This window comes from Lotus japonicus, chromosome 2 (genome assembly GCF_012489685.1).
Source record: "Lotus japonicus ecotype B-129 chromosome 2, LjGifu_v1.2".
NCBI lineage: Eukaryota > Viridiplantae > Streptophyta > Magnoliopsida > Fabales > Fabaceae > Lotus > Lotus japonicus.
The window spans coordinates 64949807-64966788 of NC_080042.1; the positions used below are offsets into that span (position 1 = coordinate 64949807).

The 16982-nt window shown below is 36.2% G+C and overlaps 2 protein-coding genes across 2 annotated transcripts; both read left to right on the plus strand.

The window, feature by feature from the left end:
- Window positions 1–1424: 1424 nt before the first annotated feature.
- On the plus strand, window positions 1425–2486 carry LOC130736847 (uncharacterized). Its single transcript, XM_057588623.1, has 2 exons — window positions 1425–1984; window positions 2072–2486. The coding sequence occupies exons 1-2, from the start codon at window positions 1425–1427 to the stop codon at window positions 2484–2486; spliced, it is 975 nt and encodes a 324-aa protein (XP_057444606.1).
- A 36-nt stretch (window positions 2487–2522) lies between these two features.
- Window positions 2523–4484, plus strand: LOC130736848 (uncharacterized). The gene is made up of 4 exons (XM_057588625.1): window positions 2523–2727; window positions 2824–3100; window positions 3209–3338; window positions 3675–4484. Exons 1-4 carry the CDS (start codon window positions 2523–2525, stop codon window positions 4482–4484), a joined length of 1422 nt encoding a protein of 473 aa, XP_057444608.1.
- The last annotated feature ends 12498 nt before the right edge of the window (window positions 4485–16982 follow it).

The window sequence follows — 16982 nt, forward strand, 5'->3', positions numbered from 1 at the left end:
TCCAAAACCGCCTAAACTTCTTCGTCATTTGTGGACAGACGAAGATCCTAGGTCCAACAATTTTAAGGACAACATAAGGGCGTACAACAGCATGTTTGCTTTTACTTCTATGGGCGGAAAGGTCCAGAATTCTATAAATGACGGCGGTGGACCGCCCCAATTTATTCTAAGCGGGCAAAATTATCACAGGATCGGCAGTTTGGTTCCGCGGGAAGGCCAGACACCTAAATTTGCCCAACTCTATATATACGACACACGAAATGAAAATACAAATAGGGTGAAAAATCTAAGGTGTGAATTGCCTTCAAGTCTTTTTTTTTTCCTTCCCGTGTCTATTTATCCGCCCTTTTTAAATTACATATCTTCCAATATTTGTAACTATATGTTTCTCTGTTGTGTAGCTCAAATGGGAGAGGGGCAGGACTTGATGCCTCATTGGTTGAAGACCTCAAACGGATGTTAGACAAGCATAATGTGCTTGCCGGTGCCTTCAGGCGCGTCAGAGATTATTTAGAGTCCAATGGAACAACGCAGCTGCCTATCCGTCTTTTCAGGGCAAGAGGAAAAAACCCTAGGACTTATAACATGCCTGCCGCGGATGAGGTGGCAGCTTTGATTGTGGGGGACCTTGACGATATGCAGGTTGGGAGGGATGTCGTTGTTAAGATGAATGACGGTAACCTGAAAAAGATACACGAAACACATGCTGCTTTCATTCCTCTTCAGTACCCGCTTCTTTTCTCGTATGGTGAAGACGGATTTCGAGAAGATATCCCCATCAGTGAGTTGTTCAGGAACATGGGAAGCTATAAGAGACATAACGTTTCTATGAGGCAATTTATTTCTTTTCGCCTTAAGGAGAGGAACAATGAGTTCGGAAATGTTGTCAATGCTAAAAGGTTGTTTCAACAGTTTTTCGTCGACACGCTTACCATGATTGAAGCTAGCAGGCTCTCTTACATTCAGCGGAATCAGGAATTGATTAGAACAGACTATTTAAATGGTATTGCGGAAGCCATCGACAAGGGGGAGACAGACCCCTCATCTGTTGGAAAGCGAGTTATTTTGCCACCGTTTTTTACCGGGGGACGTCGCTATATGTTTAACAATTGCCAGGATGCAATGGCCATATGCAAGAAATTTGTCTACCCGGACCTCTTCATAACATTCACTTGCAATTCAGCTTGGTGTGAAATACAAAGGTTTCTACAACCTAGGAATCTCAAGCCGGAGGACCGACCCGACATTTGTGTCCGTGTTTTCAAAATGAAGCTTGATAGACTCATGTCTGATTTAAGAAACTGATGCAGGTATGTCGTGCCCAAGATTTTTATACCTCGAATCTCCAATATAAAACATCACTAATAACATCCGAGATTTGTACATAACGAGCTGAATTTGAGATTTCATATTTTCCCGCAGGAATGCACACAATAGAGTTCCAGAAGAGGGGTTTGCCGCACGTGCATATCCTTCTGTGGCTGAAACCACAACATAAAATCAAAACAGGAGATGACATAGACAAGCACATATCAGCAGAGCTTCCTGACCCCAAGCTATATCCGAAGTTGTACGAGGCGGTTTCGTCTTACATGATTCACGGGCCGTGTGGTCCAATTGATCCGAAATCTGTTTGCATGGTGGACGGCAAGTGCTCTAAGCATTTTCCGAAAAAATTCCAGAACTGCACCGCTATTGATGACGATGGATTCCCAATATATAAGAGAAGGACCACTAAAATTACCGTCACGAAAAAAGGTGTTCCTCTTGACAATGGGTTTGTTGTTCCGTACAATCCTAAACTTTTAATGAAGTACCAGGGTCACATCAATGTTGAGTACTGCAACAAGTCAAATGCTATCAAATATCTGTTTAAGTATATCAACAAAGGACCTGGTAGGGTCAATGTCCAAATATCAAAAGATGGTGGAGGTCCAGACAAGTCACAGGTGCAAGACGAGATAAAACAGTATTACGACAGCAGGTAATTTTAAATCGTTGGTCCTGTTATAGATCTACTGAATTTATCGCACATCAAATGATAATTCCAAATTGTTGGTGCGAAATGCAGGTACTTAACTCCATGTGAGGCGGCGTGGAGGACTTTCAAATTTGATATACACGATAGGTGGCCGCCAGTTGTCAGGTTAGGATTCCATCTCCCTAACCAGCAAAGGGTACTATTCAAAGAATCCGACGACTTGGAAGAGGTTGTTCAAAAATTCTCCAAGAAGGAAACCAAATTTCTGGCATGGATGAAAGCCAACAAGCGATACCCAGAGGGGAGGAATCTCACTTATGCAGAGTTCCCATCTAAATTTGTATACAGGGAAGGCGCCCATGAATGGGTCCCTAGAAAAAGGGGCCTCTCGCTCGAAAGAGTGCAATATATTGCTCCTGGCATGGGCGAGGTGTATTACATAAGGGTTCTGCTGACGCGTCAAAGAGGTGGTGACAGCTTTGAGAGCATAAGGGCCGTTAAATGAATTGCCTATCCCACATTCCACGATGCATGCGAAGCTATGGGGTTAATGGACGATGACAAGGAGTATATCGATGGAATTGGTGACGTAAGTGTGCTGGGATCTGGAGCTTATTTGAGGAATTTGTTTACTAGAATCCTGACCACAAACGCAATGAGCAGGCCGAAAGAAGTTTGGGAAAAAACATGGAGGATTCTGAGTGATGGAATTATGTACGAAAGGAGGAAAGCTCTTAATATTTCAGGTGCTTTATCCCTAAAAATTACGTTACCTGCCTTAATCTTATTTTTATTAATTTAATTTACCGTGCTATTAAATCCTCACTTCATGCGTGATGCAGATCTCCAAATCGACGACGATGAGCTGATGAATCTGTGCCTGATTGAAATTGAAAAGGAGCTGCAGTGCAATGCCGGATCTCTAAAAGATTTCCCGTCTTTGCCGTATCCTACTTTTGCGGAAATTATGAATTTTGAGAATAAGTTCGTTGCGGACGAGCTCAACTACAACAAGGAAGAGATGAGAAAAATTCATGAGGAGTTGGTCCGTTCACTTACCGGCGAACAGAAGGCTGCGTATAAGAAGGTGTTGGATGTCGTCATGTCTAATAAGGGAGGGTTCTTTTTCCTTTACGGTTTTGGTGGAACCGGTAAGACTTTCGTGTAGAACACATTGTCTGCCGCTGTGCGATCTAAAGGTTTAATTGTTTTAAATGTTGCCTCCAGTGGGATAGCTTCTTTACTGTTGCCCGGAGGGAGAACTGCCCATTCCAGATTCTCAACACTCATCTCAATAAACGAAGTCTCCACGTGCAACCTTCGTCAGGGGTCGCCTAAAGCTGAATTGCTCCAAAAGGTGAGTCTTATTATTTGGGATGAGGCACCAATGATGAATAAACATTGCTTTGAAGCGTTGGACATGTCAATGAATGACGTTATGAAAACAAGAGCAAATTACGGCAACGACAGGCCTTTCGGGGGTAAGGTTGTCGTACTGGGAGGGGACTTTAGGCAAATTCTTCCGATTATTTCAAAGGGAAGCAGGGCTGATATGGTGGGGTCGACCGTCACTTCGTCCTACTTATGGACATATTGCAAGGTCATGAAACTGACGGTGAACATGAGATTACAAAGCGCCTCATCCTCAGCGTCTCCTGCAAAGATAAGATAGTTCGCTCAGTGGATTCTTAAGGTGGGCAACGGAACTGTTGACACCATCGACGAGGATGAGACCACGATTGAGATTCCGTCGGATTTGTTGATCGGACAGGGTCCTGATCCTCTTCTTGAGTTGGTCAATTTTGCTTATCCGGACTTAGTGGCGAACTTGGAAAGCGAATCGTGCTTCCAGGAAAGGGTGATTCTCGCCCCTACACTCGAGAGCATTGAGCACGTCAACAACTACATCCTGTCAAAGCTTCCTGGTGTCGAGAGAGAGTACTTGAGCTACGATACCCCGTGTAGGTCAGATGAGGATTCTGAGGTTCACGCGGAGTGGTTCACCTCTGAGTTTTTAAACGACGTTCAGTGCTCGGGAATTCCAAACCACAGACTGATATTGAAAGAAGGGGTTCCGATCATGCTTCTACGAAACATAGACCAAGCTGGAGGTCTGTGTAATGGGACCCGGTTGAGGGTCACTCATCTTACTCAGTATATAATTGTTGCGACTGTTTTATCAGGAATCAGGCTGGGGAAAACTGAGTACATTCCGAGGATAACCTTAACGCCTTCTGACTCTGGTCTTCCATTCAAGTTCTCTCGAAGGCAGTTTCCGGTGACTTTATGCTTCGCGATGACTATAAACAAGTGTCAGGGCCAGTCCCTTTCTCATGTCGGTTTGTACCTTCCGAGGCCTGTGTTTACTCATGGACAGTTGTATGTCGCTCTCTCAAGGGTGAAGTCTAGAAAAGGACTGAAGGTGCTCATTGTTGTCGAGCAAGGGGTGGTTTCCACCTCCACGCGCAATGTTGTGTACAAAGAAGTTTTTGAGAACGTGTGAGCGGAAATTGACGCGCGTAATCGCGCTCACTGCAGAGTAACTCGACGACTGTTTATTATGCACCGTAAAACAATCCCATTATATGTTTTGGAGAATTTGAGGTTTCGTTAACCAATCTTCTTAATAGTTAATCAGTCGTTAGCTTCGCATTTCAGACACTTCTATTTCATCTTTGTTTATTAGTTATTTAACTGCATGAGTTTCAAACAAGTGATTCAATTTAAGACTTTTCCGCCACTATGCTCAGCGTATCAGACACTTCAATTTCATCCGTTGTTTAATATATTTTAAATAATCAACGTATTGACTCACGTATAAAAAAAACGTATTGATTGATGTATCAAATACGACAAATCCGTCCCCTTATATGTTTTGGAGAATTTCATATTTCGTTAACCAATCTTTTTATTAGTTAAGCAATCGTTTACATCGCATTTCAGACTCTTATATTAAACTTTGTTTATTATATTTTAAAAAATTAACGTATTAATTTACGTATAAAATACGACATGTATTTCCCGTGCATCGCACGGGTAAAAAAACACTAGTATTAATTTATAATCTAACTTCTTTTTATCACTAAACAAACTTAATAAAATTGATTTTGGTTAAACTCATCAACAATTTCTAACTTTTTAGCAAAATTAATTTTGAGAATGAAATTAATTAATTCTCCAAAAAGGCAAAAATGACTCTGAAATATTTATGTTCATGAAATCGTTTATTTTCCCCACCATAACTGATTCTTACATTTTCCAATAAAAACCAAACACACACTAACTTGAAACTTAAATCTATCATTTACACATCATGATTCATGTGCATGCTTATCCACAACGAACTAAGCAATTTGTTAACACGATATTATAGTGAGATTAACTATTAGCAGGTAAAAACGGACACGTTAGACACTATATAGGAGTAGCTTCCCTCACTTGATTTCGATAGAAAAAAAACTCTGACCATGTATTTAAGTAGTGATATTGTGTGTTATATGTTGCCCCCATCACGTACAAATTTCCTTATAAATATAATCACACCCATCAATTTGCGAAGTTTTTTGTTGTTGTTGAAGTGCATCAATCTGCAAAGCTGAACCTCGTCATTTGCTAAACCAAATACTGCATCTTTTTAATTTTTTTTTATCGATGTATAACGTCCAATTGTTCATCAGATCATTCCATCACACTCTTAGTTCTGTTGTTTACCAGTTACAATACCATGGCTCTGGCTCATAACATAACCCTCAAATCCCCACCAGTTTCCCTCTTTTCTTTCATTTTGCAACATCGAGATTCACGAGGGAAGGGAACACCAACCTTTTCTCTTTTTCCTTCCATTCATCAAGCAGCAGAGGACCTTCTCAGACGCAAAATCGCCCTAGCTAGGTTGCTCAAGGCAGGTTGTGAGCGCACCTTCTCCGCTATGGATAGCATCAAGAATAGAATGCGAAATCGTATGAGAGATGAATAATTAGATGATTGTTTAGTTACTAATTATATAGAAAAAGATGTATTTGATAGTGTTGAGAATGAAAAAATGGTGCCGAGTTTTCAAAATTGTATAGTTACACGTAGGGAACAACTATAATATTCTTTCAAATTCTAATAGCAATATATTATGTTTTTCTCTTTACAATTTTATATGTACATATATTGCTCACAACATAAAAGTATTAGATTCGTTGATAGCAATTTTTTTTAATCTACATAACTCAAATGAGATATCTTATTTAATGCAAATTAAACATGTATTACTTGAATCAGCCACCGTTGATTCCTAAATATATATATTTTTTATGGTAGACTTTTTTTTGGTTAGGTATTCCTAAATTTAGGTGTTTGATATTATGTTTGGTCATTTAATTTGTGATATTATGAAGGAAAATACCAAATGGTAAGATACAAAAACACAAATTATGTTCGACACGTCTATATCAATAACTTAGCTGAAAAGTGGAAGTGGAAAAACTATTTGATTGTGGATTACCAATTGGATATTGAGAAAAAAAATTAAAAAGTATACATAAATTTTAAATACAAAGAAATATGTTTGATAAGCGCATAATTAATGCACTTTATGTCTGTCTTTCTAAGCTTCATTATATACATTGTTGTGCTTAATTGTTATGACTTAGCATGTTTTGACCATTAGTGTTTAATTCTTTCTTCTTGGCTTTTGTGACCCTTTACGCTAGAACAGGTTGAATATGGAGCTACATATATAGGTTGAATAATATGTCGTTAGAAAGATAACTCGAATAACTACAACTTTCATGTTCAGCACAATTCGAGAACCAGCCTCTGACTTGGTCATAATTTTCTTGCAAAGTTGTTGCCGCTAACCTTGCGAGTCTGGAACAATCTGCACTAAAATCATCATATCTTGGGCTACTGAAATCTGAATTAGGATCCGATTGAAGGCCCGTGAAGCTGACTTAAAGAGATACAACTCTTATGTTTACCCCAATTAAAGTTTCAGACTTCTTGTGGGACCCGTGAATGCCTGAGTGTTAAGCAGCTTACTCCTTTTTGTGGGCCAGATTTTGTGAAGATTTAGATAACAAGGATTGTTACTTGATGAACAAGTATATTTATTAGTATAAATAAATGAGGTTTGGGCTTTTGTTAGACCTCTCCTATCTCTCCCTCTTTTCTAGTATGCTTTGTTAAACTCCTTAGTTAGTCTTAGGGTTTTTAATATTCTTGTATTTGCAAACTTGAGGTTATGTTCTTCATGCAAATTCGTTCATATTAATCATCTTCATCTCTGTTTCTGATCTAGGGTTTGCTTAATTCCGTAGTTTTAGAAATAAGAGTTGATGCATGTTCGCTTAGTTCATGTTAGTTCGTAACTGTTTCTTAATCGCTTAGTTTAGGAAACTGTGAATTAATTTCCGCTTAGTTAATTAGTTCTCACGAATTAGGGAATTAATAAGGAAGAATTAATATTTTGTAACCAATGAAGGTTTGTTGCACTTGAATGTTATAATCCGATGACTAACCCTTTCTCTCTTCTAAATTTAATATATTTATTTATAGCTTTGTTACCTTGCAACCAAATCAACAAAATCTTCCCTTTTTATTTGCTTTTGTTTTACTCTAATATCAATTAATACTTCATCAAGTCCTTGTGAGAACAATCCTGATGTTCATCACCTTGTACTACACTTAAAAGCAAAATACTTTGACACGCACCCGCGAGAGTGCTTTCGTCAATTTTGAAACGTGCGATACGTAGTTCTTCATTTCTTCCGATCTATTTTCTGGGTTGCAGCAAGAAGATTGAGATTTTGGATAAATTGTTGGGTTTGAGCCTTTGAGGACTTGAGTGATAGAGGAAGAAGAAGAGAAAGAATGGAGAAGAAGAAGAGGTGGGAGTTGAAGTGATTAAAATATTTTAAAGATACCAAATTTATGCTAAAAATCCATATGCTCACTCCTTAGTTGATTAGGTTCGCCAAGTGAACTGTTGACTAGTCAAAATTAATGACACATAGGAAATTGGACTTAGTTTAATTAAAAAAATTGTCACAAATAACATTCAGAGGATATAAATATCAGAGACTCAATTTGATACCTCTTACAAAGTCAGGGACCTAAAACATATATAAGCCTTAAGAAATACATACTTATATAATTTCTTTTCTATTTAACATTTCTTTATTTACACATCTATACATATATGATATTAATATGAAACAAAGAGACCATCCCCACATATAGCTACTGTGAGAAGCCCATCGCCAACATATCTAGCATAAGCTTGTTCATCACCGCTGCAGCCCCTTTTACAATTAAAAAATGTAACATTAAATATAACTTAAACAATCATATGAACAATTTATGACAATGGTTACAAACCTAACCTGATGTTATGGTCACATTTCCATAAGTTCTCTTCCCACAAGAGATGTCTCCTCGAAATACGACTTTGGGCTAAAACAAGCAATAGACAACATAAAAATCAATAACATCATATCATGTATTAAGATTTCAGCAGTTCTTGGAGATATATAGGATGAGTTAGATCAAGTTAGGTCGCCTGATAAATCAAGGAATATCATCTGAGGGTCGGTTGATACCAGCCCCATAATGTAATCTTTGACAACTGCAATTAAATTACATCAACAAAGAAACTATTATTAATACCAAACCCTGGTACACGCAAATCAATTGAAGGATTACATGCACTGTGCAAAACCATATGCAAAATCAATATTATAACATACAAAACATGGAACACACAAAAACTAGCAAAAGAAAAGAAACAATAGTAGTAACCTAAATAATAAATTCCAAAATAAAAGAAGCAATAAATGAATGAGAAATCAGTAACATATGAAACCTAAAAGCAAAATCAACAACTTCAAGTACAAAACCTAGCAAACAATGAGCAACGAAAATGTGAAACCAATAACAAATAAAACTAATACCATAGGAAAAGAAGAATTGAAATCAATAACTTCACAAGCAAATACTGAAAAGGAAGGAAGCGAAACCCTAATGCAAGCAAAGGCATCAATTGAAAGATTACATTCGTAAGAAAATCAATTACCAGTACTAAAAATTGCAGAAAAATCCAATGTTTTAGTTTTCAAGTTTAAAAATAAGAATAAATGAAGTTAATTCAATCACACTTGGTTAAAATATAGTGATGTGAAATCAAAATAAAAATATGAAATATAACATGAACTATGAAAAACCAAAGGAATAATCTATATCATAGCATACAAATCATGGAACACACAAAACATGGAATATGAAAAATCGGATATCAGTAACATAAAATCAAATTCCAACAGACAAGTCCTAGTACCAAATAAGAAATCATAAACATCCAAAACCTATACAGAACCTAGAAAACAAGGAACACTACCAAATGTGAAACAAATAACATTTTAAACCTTCATACATAAAAAAAGAAGAATTTGAAATTAATAAGCTGAAAAACAAAAACTAAAACTAAAATGGAAGGAAGTGAAACCCTAAAAAGGCAAGTGCATCTCATGAGCATCTATTTGAAGTTAAATTTGGAAACCTTTAGAAACGAAATCAATGACATAACAATCAAAACATAACGATAAAAAAGTAAGTGAAATCAATAATGTGACAAATAAAACCATAAATTAAGGAAGAACAACAAATAGTCATCAATCTGAAATTAAATGTGCAAAAAAGCAACCTAACAAACAAAACCTAACATTAGAAGACAAGGAAGTGAAAACAATAATATAATAAAATCCTAGATCTAGCCAGCAATATCAGAAAAACATCTCGAAATTAAAATGCAAAGAAGAGAAAGAGATATGGAACTCACGATAGCCATCAGTGAGTATCACAGGTAGCTCAGGTGGTTCTTCAGTGGCGTTTGGTGACCCTGCCATGTTTGAAGAAACGAAGAGCAAGCAAAACGAAATGAGAGAAAGAGAGGAAATATGAAAAACAAATGGTCATACTACAGAGAGCGATTTATAAATGAAGGGGAAATGCAGTGAAAGAAAGAGTAGGGTGCACCGACGGTCCGGCCCACTTATAAAATTCAGGAAAAAACTTGAAGCAATGAGTAGGGGAATTAAGGAAAAAACAACATAAAGAAGTAAAATGGAAATTACAGAAAAATCTAATATTTCAGGATCATTATTTCAAGAAAATAATGGTTTGAAGAACAAAAGAATGAAACAGAGAAAATTGCAGAAAAATACATAAGCATGCAAGAGACATTGTTGGCTACATTAATAAATTAGGAATTAAAAATACGAAACATTAGTAAGCAAGGAACAAAATCTATTTCAATCCAATGACTAGTTACAACCTTTGAAATGAAATTATCAGAAAATCTTGTAAGTGTAACTCTGGTTTCCGAGATGAGACAAAAGAACGTACAATTAAAATATGAGCCCAAAAAACAATTTTAGTGAGATAAGTGAGGTAAGATGTGGAGAAACATTCAATATTTAATATAAAGAGGAATGAAATTATAAGAAATAAATCTCAGATTTGCAAGACAAGGAACTACCACAAAAGCACATGAACGATGGGTAGATCTTGGGATTTGGGTTTGCCACCCTAGGTATGGGGCTTGACACCCTACCTTTTTTTAAAAAAACCCCGAACTACCCTACGAAACTTTAAGTTCTATATCGAGGCTAAATACGGTAATTTAAATATCGTATTGTATCTGAGCATGTCTGCCACCTTTTCCACCATTACTCTCCTCACTCCACCAACCTCTCCACCATTACTCCTCCACGATCAACCCCCCACCATCCCCCATGACTCCATTACACAGCCCAATACTTCTCGCTCACTTTTCTTCTTCCCACCACCACTACCATCTCCTTCCTTGGCCAACCTCTCCACCATTTGATGCAAGATTATTGGTAAGTGTTGATATTTTGGTTAGTGTATTTTAGTAGGTAGTTAGAGTTGTTAGTCTAAGTAGTTTAGTTTAGTTAGTTTAGTGTATTATTGGTGGTAATGTGGTTTCTACGTTCCGCTTCGTGAACACTACATTACAGAACTTAATGTTCCGTATCTAGTTTAAATACGAAAGTTTAAATATCGTACTGTATTTGAGCATGTTTGCCACCTTTTCCACCATTACTCCCCTCACTCCACCATTACTCCTCCACGACCAACCCCCACCAGCCCCCATGACTCCATTACACAGCCCAATACACCTCTTCTCCCTCACTTTTCTTCTTCCCATCACCACTACCATCTCTTTCCTTGGCCAACCTCTCCAACATTCCACCATTGGATGCAAGATTGTTGGTAAGTGTTGTTATTTTGGATTAGTCTATTTTAGTATAGGTAGTTAGAGTAGTTAGTTTAAGTAGTTTAGTTCAGTTAGTTTAGTGTATTATTGGTGGTAATGTGGTTTCTAGGTTCTGCTTCGTGAACATTACAAAAGTTTAAAAACCGTATTTAATACGAAATTTTAAATATCATATCGAATACGAAATTTTAAATTTTCGTATGGGATGCGAAACTTTAACATCCGTATTTACTTTCAGGGATGACATATTCATTTTCATTTAGGGAATCACAGTTGCTTCAAGCTGAATTGGACAATGCTCAAACTACAGAGGTGCAACCACCTTTTGCACCCCCGTGTATAAGTATAGATGTCTCGCATTTATTTGCAACTGATCAGGTATTCATTGAACAGATTTTTGTCTGTTTTTAAATGTTTTATATATGATGCCTTGTTTATCATTGAACATATTTTCCCTACCCGTGATGATCTTCTCCATTGGGTTCAGAAAGTTGCAACTAAAAATGCATATGTTGTGGTGATCACAAAGTTAGACAGTGGTCGGATGGGAAGAATTGAATATTTTATGTTGGGGTGCGAGAAGCACGATAAGTATGTTCCGTACAAAGACCCTTAGACATTCAAGCTTGAAGCAACAAGAACAATAAAGACAAGTTGTCCTTTTAGACTAAAAGGAAGACCTACGAAAAAAGGTAGAGATTGGTGGCTGAAAATGATGAAGTATACACAACCATGAACCAGCTAGGTCACTACTTGGCTACAATTACGTTGGTCAACTAACTTCCGAAGAGAAGACGCAAGTGGAAAAATGGCTAAGGGTTGGGTTTCACCGAGAAACATGCTATTGACTTTGAAGGAAAACAATCCTTCAAACTTGTCTACCATCTCTCAAGTTTATGGTGTTTGCAAGAGGTATAGAAAAACCCTTCGTGGGCCATTGACAGAAATGCAACACTTGCTGAAGAAGTTGGACGGTGATGAGTATGTTCACTTTGAAAAACAGGAACCCGGATTGGACGTCATTAAAGATGTATTATGGGCTCATCCTGATGCTGTCAAACTGTTCAACACATTCTCTTATGTGGTGATCATGAATTGCACTTACAAGACAAAGAAATACCAGATCCCCTTGCTCGAGATTGTTGGCCTGACTTCCACAAATATGTCATTCTTCGTAGCATTCTGCTACATGGCTAATGAGGGCCCAAATGCCTACATCCGGGCATTGGAGTGTATGAAGTCTCTTATTTCCGACCATATAAGGTTGCCTAAAGTAATTGTGATTAGCCGAGATCTGGTCTTATCAAGTGCTGGTCAACAAAGCATTTTCATCGCTACCCATTTATTATACATGTTTCATATTAACAAGTGTGTTCAGGCAAAGTGCAAAGTGTTTGTTGGCACGGATTATTTTTCTGATTTTGTTATGGAGAAGTGGGCCGCCTTGATAAATGTTGAAACATTTGAACAATTTAATGGTCACTGGATGGACATGTTCCATATGTGAAAGGAGAAATACGACGAGTTTAACAGTTACGTTTCTACTACATAGTTGGTCTACAAGGAGAAATTTGTCAAGGCATGGACAAATCATGTGATGTATTTTGGAACAACAACAAGTAACAGGTACAAAATATTCATGCGCATAATTTATTACTTGTGATATGTTTTTCATTTGATAGATTTGCTTTATTAATTGTTATATGTTTTAAACTAGAAAGTAATAAGACGCATTGTTTGTTTGCAGGGCCGAATGTGCACATGCCAGCTTGAAGAGGATGCTAGGAGACAGCATGTGTGACCTGACCACTTCATGGGATGCGTCGCTTAGGTTGACCATGAATCGACACATTGAAATAGTAGCATCTTTCGAGCGCAGTATTCACAAAATCGATCACCTTTTGAAGTGCTCATTTTACTCAAATATTAGAGGATTTGTGTCCAATAAGGGCCTGCAGCTCATTCACGCTGAACAGAAAAGAATGAAGGCCTGCGGCGTATGCGATTGCTTGTTGAGAGTTACTCATGGATTACCTTGCGGTTGTGAACTTGTAGGTCACCGGTCAACTACTCTCTTGTCAATTAATTCTAATTGTTATTGAAATTGGCTCGTTTGTGAACTTGCAGGTTATGAAAGAATTTTGTATGATGCAGTTCTTTTGGTGCTTCGGAAAACTAACAAAACAAGAAACAAAAACTAAGACAAGGCTAATGAGTCTTGCAACATCAAGACTTCTAACTCCGGCGACGGTTTCTCTACTAGCTGGACTCCAAGGAGGGTCGTTGAGAACGCTTTCTTTGCTAACCAATCAGCCGCAACATTGCCATCACGGTGTAGTCTCAACAATTATAACAAACTAGTATTGGAAATTCTACAATTTGTTAAAATAGATTAAACAATTTATGAAGAATAATGTTTCATTCACACCTCTCTTGAAGGTGGAATGAGGTGAAATGAAGAGAGAGATAGGAAGAAAATGAAAAGTAAGAGAGAGAAAGTATGAGATGTGATAGATGATAAGAGAAAAGAGATAGAAATAAAAATATGTGGAATGAAGTGTTTTAAAAATGAGGTCTGTATATATCATTATTGATATATGAATGAGTTCTATAATTTATTAAAATAAATTAATAGTTTACATATCATTTTTTTTACTGTTATCTCTTTTGATAGATTTATTTATAGTGTTGTTATAATTATTTTATAATAATTTTACTAGCATTATGTTATGATGTAAGACACAACTTATACCAATGATAAAAGTTTACATTAATAATATTTTTTTAATAATACATGAAAATATAAATAATATTAGGTTATAACCTTATATTTTACTAGTGTGATGACCCGTGCGTTGCACGGAAATTTTTAGGTTGTTCATTTTTTTATATATGAATGAATTAACTTAAATTTATTTAAATTGTGATAGTATGTATCTTTTTTTGTTGTTGAAGAAAGCGTGATAGTATATATCTTACATGTTAGTTATGTTGTTCTATAGTAAAAAATTCAATATGTAAACTGGATAATTTACTTAGTATAAAAAATAAGTAAATACATGTTTGTTCAATACAACAAACGTTAATTTTTCAATGCACAGAAAAAAAATACAACAAACCTTACCAAAAACTTACTTATACAATACATTCAAAGTAGAAGTTTGTATGTTTATTGCATCATACAATATACGAATTTAAAAACCCCTCTTTGATTGTATTCTAGAGAGTGATAGGAACAACTGACCATGAAGAAGAGAAAATAAGAGTATACAAATTTTAAGAACCCCACTTTGATCATACTCTAGAGAGTGTTACGTACAACTGACCGTGAAGAAGAGAAAGAGGAGAGTGTTACGTACAATTTCAAAATTACTTTACAAATGAATTTATTAAAATAGCATACTCTAAATTTGTTTAACTGCTTCCACGAACAGTGAAAAAAGGTAATGTCATGTGATCCAACTATAATCCATCAATTTGGCATAACATACTTAAATTCGAACTTAAAAATATTTCAATAATGTGTTCATCATATCCATTATCATTGTTGTTTCTTACATTAGATTTATTGGTGTGATTTTTTGCTATGGCAAGACAATCACTCTCTCGACTTGAAAAAGGCTCATAGACTCAAAAGGCTATAGGGTTCAAAAGGCTCATATTTTGTCCAAGCCTTTGTCTCATCTCATTTCTCCCTTTGAAATTCTATGCATAAAGTTAAAAGAATAAGTATGATGGGATGCAAGAATTCTGATTCAAGCTCATTGATATTTTCTACGTCCATCAACATAAAGAATACAACCTCATGTTGTCATCAACATCATAAGTGATGTCTAACATCAAATGATTGCAAACCAACAGCTCCTTGCAGGACATGGGTGCGCTAGTATCAAGCCCCTTGCCTTTGAGAGATGACATATCTCCAATGAATTGTGCAATGATGATTTATGATAGATCTTACACCGGCACCCTAAATTATAGTCTCAAACCCTCAATTGAGCGTCTTTCAAATTGGATCATATCCAATGTTATCTATGGCCTCTCTAAGGCAACCATAGCTTCCCTTGCTATATGAATGCACAACTCCACATTTAAAACATAGGCAGTTCAAAAAATCTAAATAAACCTCAATGTAATGCACAATATTTTTAATTCATAAATGTGGTGTATTAAATCAATAGGTAGCAAAAAAATAATTACAGATACATGAGATAAAATTGGTCTTGGTCTTTTTTCTATGTACTTCGATCTGACTTCCAATTCTTCTTCTTGGTGCCCACCAACACTTGCAATTTCTTTGCATCTGAATGTTCAGATCAAATGGGGTTTCCTTTTTCAACACCATCAATCTGGAGCAAGCTTGGAATAAATCTAGCAAGAAAACCATCAGAAGCAAGTGCATGAATATTAATGGTTTAACTTCATTTTTTCTATCATGCTCAATGACGCCTTGACTAAAGGCAAGTTGAAGATTTCCTTCAGATGTATTGCTAGTGTATGTGCATATCAGAATGAGTGTTAGAACAATTTCAAAATTGGAGGGCTCTTAGGGTACATTTTTCAGTAGATATCTAATGAGTTAAAACACAATTATGATTATTACTTGAATAGTGCCACCAAAAGGATCAATTATGTACCAATGTTCATTAATAAACTCCCAACCCAAAATCATAGAATTCTCCCTAGCCAGAATAACAATTTTAAGGGAAACTATTAATTTCCCAAAAATCAATTTTAAAGGCTGGAAACATGGTTCTCAAATGGAATTTGAAAGCAAAACAAAAGGAATAGTCACACAAGGGAGCAGAACTATGACAATCATGTTTTGACATCTCCATCATCTATGAACTAACAAAACTGCGAAACAAACATCTAAGAGTTACAATCAAGGAAACCCCTGCTATCGACCAGAGCAAAAACATAAAAAATATTACCTTATTATAATACCAATAACCATAAACTTGAATTAGCTCTTAATAGCAAAGTGTCATAAACAACATTAATATAGATCTTCAGTATAAGTTCCCTGCAAGGAAGATGATGAAAACTAAATGATTAGAAAAATATTAGTCTAGATAAGAAAAACAAATCTCAGTGTAAAGCTACATCCTAGGTAAGAAAAGATTCTAGTTTTGTAAAGCTACATCTTAAGTGACCAAAATCTTTAATTCGCACTTATTTACTCGCGCGTGCGTGTAAAGGTCCTAGGTAAGAAAAGATTCTAGTTTTGTAAAGCTACATCTTAAGTGACCAAAATCTTTAATTCGCACTTATTTACTCGCGCGTGCGTGTAAAGGCTATTGCTCTTAAATTATTTGATAATAATTTTTTATTATTTTAACATGATGTATTTTCATGTAAGAATATTTCTCCTCAAGAGAGTATTAATTTCTAATCTTATATTTCATATTATCACCATCACTTCATCCAATAATATGAACATAAAAAATATAAGTTATATATATATATATACACACTCTAAAAAGAGATAAAAAAAACCGAACAACCAAATAGAATGGTAGCAAAAAAGAGATAAAAAATGAATCTTTAAATCGGTATCATGAAAAGGAACAAAAATAGTGTCGTACCTCGCAGAGCCTTCGAAGTCTCCTGATGTCGTGCAGTTATCTGAAAGTAAAACTATGGAAGGTTTGTCGATTGATTGGGAGCTCTGAGAGAGAAATTGCAAACCCTAGCTGAGAAGGTTGAGAAGGAGTG

Excerpts from the sequence above, each read along its gene's own strand:
- LOC130736847 (XM_057588623.1), top strand. The coding sequence starts at position 1,425 with ATGCACACAATAGAGTTCCAGAAGAGGGGTTTGCCGCACGTGCATATC. Across the intron at positions 1,985-2,071 it reads AAACAGTATTACGACAGCAG|GTACTTAACTCCATGTGAGG; the intron begins GTAATTTTAAAT and ends TGCGAAATGCAG.
- LOC130736848 (XM_057588625.1), top strand. The coding sequence starts at position 2,523 with ATGGGGTTAATGGACGATGACAAGGAGTATATCGATGGAATTGGTGAC. Across the intron at positions 3,101-3,208 it reads GTCATGTCTAATAAGGGAGG|TGGGATAGCTTCTTTACTGT; the intron begins GTTCTTTTTCCT and ends TGTTGCCTCCAG. Across the intron at positions 3,339-3,674 it reads AAGCTGAATTGCTCCAAAAG|GTGGGCAACGGAACTGTTGA; the intron begins GTGAGTCTTATT and ends TGGATTCTTAAG.